The sequence below is a fragment of the Diadema setosum genome, chromosome 14, assembly GCF_964275005.1.
Source record: "Diadema setosum chromosome 14, eeDiaSeto1, whole genome shotgun sequence".
Taxonomy (NCBI): Eukaryota; Metazoa; Echinodermata; class Echinoidea; order Diadematoida; family Diadematidae; genus Diadema; species Diadema setosum.
In genome coordinates this window covers 30,291,339-30,304,557 of record NC_092698.1, presented here as the reverse complement: position 1 = coordinate 30,304,557, position 13,219 = coordinate 30,291,339, and the positions used below count along the sequence as shown (strand labels likewise).

Sequence of the window (13,219 nt, the reverse complement as noted above, 5' to 3'; positions counted from 1 at the left end):
AAAGTTTGAGGAAAATTGGACAGTCGATGCAAAAGTTATGAATTTTTTAAATTTTTGTGTTGGAACTGCTGGATGAGGAGACTACTAAGGCTAGTGATGTCATATGAGTACAACAGTATAAAGAAAATGTAAAGAAAATTCAACTTATTTTCACTTTTTTCACATAATAAAAGAGCACTTTGACTTGTCTCTTTCTAAAGGCAATGGGAGTAATATTACCCATAACATATAGATGTCAGTAACGAGTCAAGGGAATGTGTACTTTTTTCAAAAGATGAAATTTTGTGAAATTCTCTTTATATTTTCCTTATATTGTTGTACGCATGTGACATCATACACTGCAGTAGTCTTCTCATCCAGCGATGACTGCACAAAACTTCAAAAATTCATAACTTTTGAACGGATTGTCCGATTTTCCTCAAACTTTCAATGATGTGTTCTACTAATATTGCTACATTCTCTCAATCATTATGTTAATGAAGGTGAACTTGTCCTTTAATATAATATTTAAAAGTCTTCTGTTCTTGAAGCAGAAGTGGTAGAGTTTATAGTTCTGCTATGAGTGAATACATTGGTGACTGTAGCTATGTATAAGTTCATTCATGACAAATCCCCTCAGCACCGGGGGGGGGGGGGGGGGGGGGGGGGGGGGGCTCATTTCACATTTTCATGAACTTCTTTTGGAAAATGTGTGGTCAAATGTTCACCTTTGTTGGCAGGCATTGTTGCTAGGATGGTAGCATGCACTATGCCCCAATTCGAGAGGGTCCCAAGGGGCCCAGAAACCCTAAATTACTGAGGTTTAGCATCATATTGATACTAATGTTTTCTTCATTTCTTGCTATGTGAAGTGTCATTGATTCTGCTTCCCATCAGAGATTTTTTTTTTTTTTTTTTTTTGATGATGATGATATTCGGGTTCTAAAAACCTTAGTGAAAGCAGCATGCTTGTCAAAGACAAGGAATGCCAGTGCCTTAATGAGCAACTTCAAGAAATTGAATAATTCATAACAAAATATAGGCCTGTGGCTCAAGAGACACATTATCAATAGTGACCAAAAGGTTTGATAAATTTGTTTCATTTCATGTTGCATTTCCTCAGCCCCCATAGATTGACTCAATTGCTCGAATTCACGAAGGTGGAACAATTGAAACCACAGTTTAAACCATGGACAATTTGTATGGAATGCCATGTGTCGCATGGCCTATTTCGTTTGTAAATCGGTCATTTCATCAATGAAATGATCATTTCGTAAAGAAATGACAACATTTCTTTGACAAAATTATTATTTTGTTAATGACATGGTCATTTCGTTGACGAAATGATTGATTTTGTAATGAAATAGGCCATGCGACACTTGGCACTCAATACAAATTGTCCATGGTTTAAACCATGGTTTCAGTTGTACCACCTTCATGAATTCGGGCCGTAGTAAATATATGTGTTGTTGACTGTTGGCTTTTCAAAATATATTTTTTTATTTTTTATTATTATTATTATCATTGTTTTTGAACAGGACATTACTAGGTACAAATGTACACTGTAATATCACAAACAAAACAGCAACGTTGTTCAGCAAGGTATTTTTAACCTCCCAAGTTGTCACCTGGAGTGGTGTTGTTTCCCATTCTCAGTGAGGAAGTGGCATCAATACAGGAAACATGAACTCACTGTTTTTCAAAGAGGGCCTTTACACAACCAAGTGCACATAGGTTGATTCTGGTTGTAGCAGGTATGGTACATGCCCAGTGTGCCTGTTGGCTGTGTCGGCAGTAGCAAATGCAGGTCTGTATGTATGAGCAGTGTAGGACCCAATGGCATAACATACCTTACATTGTAGGTGGTACAGTGTATACAATGTTTGTCTTCGAAATTAGTTTTTTGGTTACACGGAACAATGTAGAAATGTAATTAATTTTCATGTACCTAATCTGCACTGTCCAGTCTTAGAAAGAAAGAAAGAAGGAAAGGAAAGAAGGAAAGGAAGAAAGAAAATTCAAAACATTAGAACATTCATGACAAAGCATTTCAGTCATGCCCATTAGTGTGACCAAAGTACTTTTTAAAGTACATTTACTGTTTTGTATTCAGGAACTGAGGCCTTTTGGTAGGTGGGGTACATTTTCAGTTGGAAAATCGCTCCTGTCATGTGAAAATTTGCCACCCAGCAATATCTGTTTGCATCTTGATACTGGGATATCATTGAAGAAGTGAGCATTTGAATCTTCCAGATCAAGGTGATGATCTCTATGTGTGTACTTTGGCCTATTAGTATGTGACTATAACAGTTTTAATGTCCAACTTTTGATCAATATGGTGTGCAAGTGTTTGTATGGTATAACCATAACTTCCGGTAGGAGACTTACATGTACAGTAGTTGAAATATCCATTGAAATATATAAACATTAAATGGTAATTCGCTACCTTTTTGATATTTTACTCTTACATGTAAAAAAATCTTCTAGAACAAAGAAGTAGATTTCATTGTGCACTCTCAAGAAATCTGTTTCCTTTTTGGTTATTGCTGAAAACAAGGAGATATCAATTACTGCAAGAGATTTTTGTGCAATGAACATGTAATACGAGTGGTCTTGTGATGCCAAGTTTTAAGTTTATCTGATCTGTAAATACATTTGTAGTTTGTGATATTTGTTTGCTTTGATTAATTTTATGTAATGTTTTTGGTTTATTTTAGCTTTTTTTTTGATGGTTTTTCATCGCCCTTAACCCGCTGCTCATTGATTTATCTTTGGTGTAATCATGCACATGTCACACAACAACCAAAATTAACATTGGGTAACAGGTGGAGACCAGTACTCTTTCTGAGGACTTGATGCTGTTGAGATAGATAAACATGTGTGTTACTTGCAGCATTTCATTTCAGACCCTTCTCTTCCTCCTTTTCAAGTGAAATCTAAAGATAACATTGCATCAGGTAGAACTTGAAATTAAAGGTACACTAATATCTGTGGTCACCATCAAGGTTTAGCAGTGTGTGGGTGCCATGTACATGTACTGGAAGGAGTGAGTTTGGAGCGGCCAAGATAAGAGGAACCTTAATCCAATAACAGCATTCTACCGTCTGTATGGTACATGGCATTTTACAGACAATACGGGTATATGGAAATTGAGAGCCTGTTTTGATACATTGCATCTGTTGATCTTACAATGCTTGAGTGAGTTAACGAACATTTTACAGAAGTCTAGCATGAGAGTATTGAAGGCATTCATAATTGATAGTTATAAATGCATATCAAGAATGCTCTTTCATATTTGCTATAAAAAGTTTTGAATGCCATTGAACTTTTCTGTTTTATACTCATATAATTGATTTAGACATTTTGCATGACCTTGTACCTAAATGACCAGTAATTTTGATCCAAATGTCAATGTCCAGATTGAAGAAATATTTTTTTTTTCTTTGAGATTGGGACTTGAGGATTTTTTTTTTTTTTTTTTTGCTTTACCCACATGTTCTTTTTCTTTCTTGACTTGATTCTCATGCTTTCAGATCTTCAATTGTGACGAGTGGAGCACAATTTATACCACACCCTTCCCATCCCAAAGCTGCGTAAGTCAAATTTAGGGCATCTTGCGTGTTATGATCATTTTCATTTTTTTTTTTTTTTTTTTGGTTATGGATAAGGCATTGTCCGTGTATGTTTATAGTGTTCCTATGTTTTCAATTTGAGTTTGAAAGCGGTTTATCTTTTCATTTGTTGCACTGTGACCTTTGTGAATTGTTCATTTTGAGTTCAATGCATGTTTCTGCACCAAATGTGCATGCAGCATTACCAACATCATGCAAATGTACACTTCCCACCGACAAAAAAAAATAAATAAATAAATAAATAAAAAACACACATTTATAGCATTTGGTCAGTTTCTTCCTCACATGCATTACTTATCAGGCTAAAAATGTTTGAGATAGATTGGATATGACATAGTTTTTGAATGCATGGCAAAGAACAAACCTCATTGCTCCCATTTCTCATGTCTGCATCGTTCACCCTTTTTCCCCCACGTAGTCTTGGACATTCCAAGGGGAGAATTGTGCAATCTCTTCTTGTCTCCCAGATCCCTAAATCTCCCGAGTTCCTGGCATCACACAACTGGAGAAGAATACGCAATACTGTTTTCCAGCAAACAAGAAAGAAAGACAAAAGAAAAAGATGTTATTCTGGTCTTGTTTCAGTGTTTATAGATGTACCCATTACAACCTCTTCATGTGCATCTCAGCTACTTTCCCTACCCCTTTCTATATTTCCCATACAGTTGTAGCAAGGAGATGGTATGAATCTTTGTATAAACCTCTTTAACTTGCATCATAGTTGTGTCCACCTGGCATTCTATTATGAGAAAAAAAAAATTACCTCCCATTTCATGATGTGGGATTTCTACAGTCCTCGATACACAATTGGCTTTTATAGTCTATACCAATGTGTGTGTCATTTCATTTGTTTCTTGATATGTGTACATGATTAAAGATAAATAAAACACTGCTACAAAAATTCAAAAGCTTCACATTTTGCCAAGTTGTTGCTGCAATGTTTTTAGTAGGGTACAAATCCTTGAACCCGCTTGCCAGACATAACCAGTATTTTTGTGTCTGTCAAGTAAACTGTGTAGGTACATTGTACCTGTCCAATTTAGCTACCCTAAATGAACCCATGATGAACAATGCTATTGATAGGTAGTTTATGGGGTGAGGGGGGGGGGGATGAAAATGAATAGAGAAATACCTTAACATTAAAATGAAAAAATTTGTGTTCATTTTATTAAATGTTAAACATTTGACTCAAAGGCTGGTGAAAATGCATTTGATATGGGAATAGGTTACCTTTAGATTCCTCAACTCTAGTTTTTCTGTGATAAACTTAAGTGTCACTCTTTACTGTTATTAACAGTACTACAGTGATTACATTAGAAGTTGTAATAATAATGATTCTATCATGATAAGCATTGTCTTAATTATACACATAATATATTTATATATGGGGGGTGCACAAGATCTCTGTATAGCCAAATGTTAATAGTATATTATTAGTAGTACAACTGTATCTTTTCTTTTTTCTTTTCTTAATCATGGTGATGTGGGAGTGAATGAGGCCAAAAGGTGATGGTAATAGTACTCACTGCACCTGAGAAGTGGTTGTGGAGGGATGGTAGAACTGCTTAATGCAGAATAGGCCCTCAGTTAAGTTGTGCTCTTTCCACTCTGTCGCAGCTGAAGCTCTGTATGAGAAAGCCAACATAACTAAAAACAGTAGAACTGTCAATTACCAAATTATGATATTTATTGACATTTCCAGTTACCCTTGACATACCCAATCATTTAGTTGAACTTGCCAAGCCTTTTTATCAGCATTCAGTAATCCATTCAAACTTGACCTTTAGTTATATACACTATTTAGTAAGCAAGCCCACTCAGGTGTGGCAGCGTTGTGCCTCAGTCCATTGGGAAGGCCATCATTGCACGGTACAGATTAGGGGGATTAGTTAATCTCCATTCATTCACAATTAGTTTCAAGACAGCTGTGCACAATTGACAAAGAAAGCACTCCAGCGTGCATCATGATCTGTAAACAAAGCACAGTAAGGGTTAAAAAGGGAGGTCAAACTTTTTGGCTGTTTTCAGAGAATGAAATACAAAGTTGTACACAACTGTATAGCAAATTGTTATTTTACTAGCTAGACTGATGGGGGGGGGGGGGAGGATACATTTTTTTTCCCCCTTTTTACTATGTTTGTTTATCTACAAGTGGATGGGCATAACAATAACTTCTGTGCACATCTTATGCTACAAAAATTTCCAAATCCAACACTCTTCCTACAATGTATGTTGCTGATCACGCAAACCACATGCTGTGTGTTAATGTGTGATACAAGTACATGTATCACCTCATTTGGGTGTGGTAATGTAAAAAAAGAAAAAAAAAAGATTATTCAAAAGAAATTCCACAATCATGTAATTACAATGTATCTGTATAGCAAATTCCTAATTAGGTTTTTCTATAAGTGTGTGTTAAAATTAAATGGATTGCAAAGAGAATACAAAAGATGTATGATCATTGTGGCAAGGGTTGTGCTGCATCGGGCTTTTTCTTTATGTTCATCACGCAAAATCTTGATAATGACTTATAATATTTATCCTGCACTTGAGACAAGTGTCATTGTGGCGTATTGCAATATAGGATGCACATTTGAAAATGCATTCATCATAGATCCTGCACATTCTGTTTCACTTGGAAGACGTGACATTGAATTGCTCATTCCCTTCCAGTTATACCTTGCAGTCTGAATATTTATTAAAAAAAGAAAAATTTCATCATGAAAAAAAAAAAAAAAATCTACCCAGTGAGCTTACTCTTCCACTTCATTCCTGTTCCTACACTCTTGTACCACTATACATACAATGTACTTGTACATGTGCCCAGTTATAGTGTATTATTTAGAGGTGAGCTTGTGTTGTTCATTGTCTAACCCTTTAGGATCATTCTAGTGTTGCCCTTTGTTCATTTGTGTATAGTTTTAAAGATATGCTTTGTTCTTCAATTTTTACTATAACACGATTATGTCTATTTACCTTTCCCCTGTGTTATACAACTGTATACGCTGTTGTACCTGCTGTTAAAGTAAGGCCTTTCAAGTTGATCATAAGAAATTTACAGTTTATGTTCAATGGTTTTAAAAAAAAAAGTTAGTGTTTCTTATTATGATGGGATTTGGAAATATTAGAGAGAGAGAGAGAGAGAGAAAATGTTTGTTTTATGTGTGTATACATGCCTATATTGTATAGTATGTGAGTATACTGGTATTATGTTTGTTTGAGAATGTGTGATGAGGCATGCTCTTGTGTCTATGTTTGTGCCTGGCTTAATTATCTGTGTAGGGGCATCTGTAGTCGTGGATATTGCGAAGAGCACTCCGTTTGAATAATTACAGTGTATATTACATTCATAATTCCAGTCAGTTGTCACTGATAATTTGTCATCCAATACACATGAAATTAGGCAGGAGTTTTCTGTAGGGAAATACATTTGACAGTGGGTATAGTTGTAACCATTACTCTTTCTGATACTAGGGTATAGCTATGATAATCCCAACATGATATGACCTACTAACCATGATATGTTTTATAAATATCCTTGTCATCATACAAGTTTTTTTTTTTTTTTTTTTTTTTTTTACTGATTACAATGTACATTGAAAGATGAAGTTTATTTGTTTCTATGCCCCTGTTTGTCATAAGAGTGTAAAGGTAATCTAATGAATGTTCATGTAGCTGTACCAAGCTACTGTCTTCCTGTAGAATCGGTACTGAACTGTCTTATAGAAAACATAAATTGTTGTGGGCCAGAAACACTTGTAATCAGGATGTCAACAATGTCGACTATCGGGACGTGAAGGCATCAGGAAATTAACTGAAAAGTACATTTCGTCGGTTGAGAATGATAAGGGCGTTAAGTTGTCTCAAAACCCATAGTGTTCGAGACAACTTAACGCCCTTCTCATTCTCAGCAGACGATTTGTACATTAAAGGACAAGTTCACCTTCATTAACATAAGGATTGAGAGAATGTAGCAATATTAGTAGAACACAACATTGAAAGTTTGAGGAAAATCGGACAATCCATTCAAAAGTTATGAATTTTTGAATTTTTGTGCAGTCATCGGTGGATAAGAAGGCTACTGCAGTGTATGATGTCACATGCGTACAAGAATATAAGGAAAATATACCGAGAATTTCACAAAATTTCATCTTTTGAAAAAAGTACACATTCCCTTGACTCGTTACTGACATATGTAATGGGTAATATTATTCCCATTGCCTTTAGAAAGAGGCAAGTCAAGTGCTCTTTTATTACGCGAAAAAGTGAAAATATGTTGAATTTTCTTTACATTTTCGTTATACTATTGTACTCATATGACATCACAAGCCTTGGCAGTCTCCTCATCCAGTGGTTCCAACACAAAAATTTTAAAAATTCATAACTTCTGCATCGATTGTCCAATTTTCCTCAAACTTTCACTGATGTGTTCTACTTATATTGCTGCATTATCTCAATCCTTATGTCAATGAAGGTGAACTTGTCCTGTAAGTCACAAGGTATTACATGTAGTTGCTTTGTGATATTGGAGAACCTGTAGGGGCCAAGTGATGATGAACTCCCAGTGGTTGGATAACAATACCGAAAGTCCTACATGCATAGGCAAAATGCCTGCTTTTGGTCCCCCTGGTTTGCCTTCCATCCACTAGCTTCCAGCCTGGCAGGAGCACCTTAATAAACTGATATACCAGGTGAAGGTCACTTCACATGGGGCAGACTACCCACCCAATTCTTTTGCTGAAAGTAATGGATACGTGCTTGATGATGAATACTGACTGCTCAGTAGTGTCTGGACTGGTTTCTTGGAAGAAATAAAGATATTCAGGCTTCAAAATCCAGCCTTTGAAGTAGGTAGGGGTACTAAAGAAAATACAAACAACCAACCAAACCATAAAAACAACAGCAGCCCCCAAACTAAAACAAAAATAACCATAAAAACAACAGCAGCCTCCAAACAAAAACAAAACAAAAACAAAAACAGAACCCAGACAAAACATGTCCTTGACTCAGGCCAAAATTTTTCTCTGCTACAGTCATCAAAACTGGAAGAAACTGGATTTCATAGTGGACTAAACTTTTTTTTTAAATTTCTCCCTACTTACGAAGATATGCAGGTTTGTGTAGGATGTGTAGGCCTACAGAGAAGACGGTAATGTCTTTAGAGCTTGGCCTATTCTTCCCTATGATTTCAATCAAGGCTTCATACTCAAGTTGTGTTTTTTTTTTTTTTTTTTTTTTTTTTTTTTTTTTTTTTTTTTTTTGCAGTAAGATTAGGCACTATATGGTACCGTGTATTTTAAGGAACAGCCATAGTCATTAAAGTTACTCAGGTAGGAATAATTATGAGTATTAACTTTGGAATGTTTGCTCAATTTCAGTCCCTTCTGACTTCCAAAAGGAGGAAAGACAGTGTAGTAATCTGTGGTATCCACATTTGCCACTTGGGAAAGAAGTTGTTTTCATTGACTCTCTTGGGGATTTCCAAGAACTGGAGACAAGAACTCCGCACATGTCATCATGGGTCTGTGTTCATTTTTTGTGTAATGACTTCACTATTCTAGTGAAGACATGTGAAATCACTGTTGACATTGACGTTTACCTAGCTTAAATAACACTGTCGCTGTTGATCACTCTAGTCATTGAGAAAAATAAAAGATCAGAGCACCACATCATATTTTGTTGCTAGTTTGTTGGATCCTACTTTTATCACAGCAGCAGTGAATTATTGATAGAAGCTGTACAGTGGTGAATATGACATTAACAGACATTAGTCTGAAACCACGTCTGTGATTTGCACTTAGAGAAGATACCATCCCATAGTCTGTTTGTAAATTCTGCTCTGTTTATGTAATTCATAAAAAAAAGAAAAAAAAGATAGCAGGGGGGAAAATGAAGAATAACAGTAAAAATCTGATACACAGTACGTCAGTGGATACTTACACAACATACATAGTACATGTGCCGTGGGTTGACAAACAAGCAGATCATGTATCATTTATTTAATGCGTTTAGTTACAAGGTCAAGTAGGATGTAGGGCTATACATACTAGCTGCTGGTTCATCACGGTAACCCTGTTGTGAAACAGAAAGTGAATTTTAACCCCCATCACAGGAGGATGAATTGAGAACCCTGTGTACAGGATCCTATCCTTGCCACAGATGCCTCTTTGGTACCCCCCACTCCCTAGCCCCAGTCACATTGTGTCACACAACACATACACGTACCGGTATACACAGACACAGACACACACACACACACACACACACACACACACACACACACACGGTTCTGCATGGCCGAGGTGGGTATGTCAGGGCTGCTGGGGATACATCCATGACTGCTGAATGCCAAACAGATGTGGAACTTGCATGCAAACTGCATGAAGGCATGTGGCCTACCTGACTTGGTGTGGATGTTCCATGTCATGGCATTCCATGTTTGCCATCTTTCACAGCTGTTTCTCACATGGTGCCCATTTGCGGTGGTACTCTCTGAGGCTGTACTTAGTGCACCACCAGAAAGCATTGTACACCTGTCGTCCAGCTTGAGCCATATTTGGGAGCGGACAAGCTTGTTGCCCACATTTGTCTTCATATTAGACCGTTTCTGTGATGCATTACAATTCATAGGTGTTTCTTTTCCTGTAGCCTAGTAACGAACCATTTTATTTTTATTTTTTTTTATTTTATCCTGCTCCTGTCCACTTAAGTTTCATATGCAGGAACTCACCTAGCATTCATTAGTGGTTGCTAGGTAGGACAAGCCTCCGGCCAGATTTGGATTTTTGTGAACACGGCTTGTATAGAATTTGAAAAAAGTTACAGAAACGTCTATTGCATGTGTACGATAGAAAATGAAATTTGAAGAGAAATGACATGTAAGTCCGCAAGTCAATACATGGTTTAGATACTGTGTGGTGTGCATGTTCATTCAAGTTTTGATATTTCACTACGTAGGGCCTACAATGTACAGTGTATATCCACAAATGTGGGTACGGCAGTAGTAAATCATTGAGCTTTCTTGTGCACACCCAAAAATAATTGTGTAATTGTATCAACGAGCATGATAACACAACATGATTACCATTTCTCCTCCGTTGTTCACAGTGAACAGTGTATCTATGTTTTGATACCCAAATGCACACACCCACATGCATCACCCACACTGTAGTGTGTGCACATACATGGTAATCAGAGAAGCCAGTATTGACTTTGAATATGGTATTGGTGTCCATATAAAGTAAATTGCATCTTGGCTGATGTTTGATAAGAAGCAGATGAAGTGTATTTTCTCAAGAGAGCATCTTCTCTCAAACACCTGTCTTCCAGTTCGATAGTTGATCCTTCAGGAAACAGTTGTAGCAATGAGTATTGTAAGGAATGCATGCACATGATTGCTTTTGGTATTGCACATTGTAAATTATTTATTCATGAGTTTTGATATAATTAATTAAGTATGCACTATGAGCACTTACACTCTGCAAGCTTCGATATCAAAGTAGCATCCACACGTGTATCACATTTACATCAGTGCATTTTAGGTCTGGTCGATGAATTGTACTGATATACGAGTATCCTATGAAGGAATATTCAAGATTTATGACCAGTTTTTGCACTTTCGGTTAAAGGCATTTGTGATGTCTGAGATGTACAGTAAGTATTACTTTGCATTACAATTTGGTATGGATGCCGTTGCACAAGAAGTATTCTTCTCTGTATTAACATTGTCAAGGGCATCTTGGCTGCCGGCTCAGCAGCATCATGCATATATTTACTACTTGGTATCATTCATTTAATCCATGTCAACTTTCAAAAGTAGTTTGTAGCTTGAAATTTGTCAGCTGTATTAAGATTCTAATGTCCCTTTGTACCATTCTCCATTTCATTTTCCTTTCCCAACCAGGTCACTTGATGGCAGGCTCCAGGTGTCGCACCGAAAGGGGCTTCCCCACGTCATCTACTGCAGACTGTGGCGGTGGCCCGACCTGCAGAGCCACCACGAGCTGAAGGCCCTGGAGAACTGCGAGTATGCATTCCACCTGAAGAGGGAGGAGGTCTGCGTCAACCCGTACCACTATGCTCGGGTGGAGACCCCAGGTACGACAACAACTGCCATGCTCAGTGATATGACATTGTCCAAGATTGGCTTTTTGTTTTGTTTTGTTTTGTTTTATTTTGTTTTATTTTGTTTTTTGCGCCATAGCTGATGTCATTGAATTTGAAACACCAAGTTCAAGGTAAAATCTTAGCATTCACACACACACACACACACAATACAAATCATATCAACCATGGACAGTCATGAGAAGGTAACAAAGAGTAAGAGAATTGGATGTTTCCAGAACATGGTCTCTCTTTTGACATAAATATTGCTCGCAAAGTCTAAATGAATGCACCTGAATACATGTGTCCTTTCTTTCGAAAAGAAATGAAACATGAAATCTACAAGAAAGTGGCATTTGTGGATGGGAGTGGTCTAATGCTTGGAAGTGGAGAATGATGGTACGGTTTGCCAAGACTGAACTGATCTCTGCTGTCCCTGTTCCCAATTATGGTTGGGTCTACCTGCCTTCTTAAATGGAGGCAGCCTCTTTGATCCACTGGGAGCACCTTGAAGCATCTGATACTGCTCTGATGATGTTCACCTGCCACTGGTCAGGGGTGGTTTGAGCTGTTCTTTTCTCAAGCCTTGGTACAATTGTACTCATTGTCATGAAGAGCCATCTAATGGTTTCAAAAAGGTAATGAGCAGCTCAGTACTGTACTGTCAGTATTATACTCATCCATCGTTCTCTGAGCAGCGATATCAGTCATGACATCCATGCTGGTGAGATTTTGACGATGCTCGATGTCAGAGAGCTGGGCAAGCTTTTCAGGCAAAGCCTATGGACATACAGTATAATATCAGAGAGCTGCCAAACGGGTTTGTTGCAGAGAGTCTGCATCACACAGTTCAGCCTCTTCACCTCTGACCATCATGAAGTCACAAAGCTGTATGGCAGTGGTATGCATTGCAGTCCTTGTTAATAGTACAGTCTGTTCTTCAGCCTTAACAATGTTCTTCAGCCCTAATATGGCACGTCATGTTTGTAAAGTGTCTTGTTTTGGTCACTCTGGTCACTGGGCTGACCGACTTCACTATGTACCTTTAGTATTTCGTGCTGCACCAGGTTGGTTGTCATGATGTGGCATTTCTGGCCATGATGTAAATCAAAAAGATTCTGAACAATGTACAGTACTTCTTTCCTCAGCAGAAAGAAATTGCTTCTTGAGAGACCTATACCCATGGTCAGTTGACTTCTTCACTGTAGTATTTTGATTGGTCATTACCGGTCAACCAATTTCATAGAATAAAATGTGATGGAAAAAGATAACCATTTTGTGAAGTAGTTTATTCATCATCAGACATCCCATGTGTTGGAATCTTAAGGCCAAACAAGAAGTTAACTGGTCGTAAAAAAACAGTGTGCAGACTGTTTTATTGCCTCATAGCCATGTTGATGATGTGTCATGTTAGGAATTCATTTCATGGCTGCAGACAAATTATCACGTGGCTTTTAATATCCAGCAGGCTTTGTACTTGCCCTGTATTCAATAAACCATTGACC

At 37.4% G+C, this 13,219-nt stretch overlaps 1 protein-coding gene across 2 annotated transcripts in view; it reads left to right on the top strand.

The window, feature by feature from the left end:
• LOC140238103 (mothers against decapentaplegic homolog 3-like) overlaps window positions 1–13,219 on the top strand; it is a 41,163-nt gene that overhangs the window by 9,218 nt on the left and 18,726 nt on the right. The window contains exons 2-3 of one of the 2 annotated variants that reach the window (XM_072318033.1): window positions 3,513–3,572; window positions 11,515–11,708. In XM_072318033.1, the coding sequence (XP_072174134.1) occupies window positions 3,513–3,572; window positions 11,515–11,708 (254 nt within the window). The remainder of the gene's footprint in view (window positions 1–3,512; window positions 3,573–11,514; window positions 11,709–13,219) is intronic. The other variant, XM_072318034.1, reaches the window with a different exon arrangement.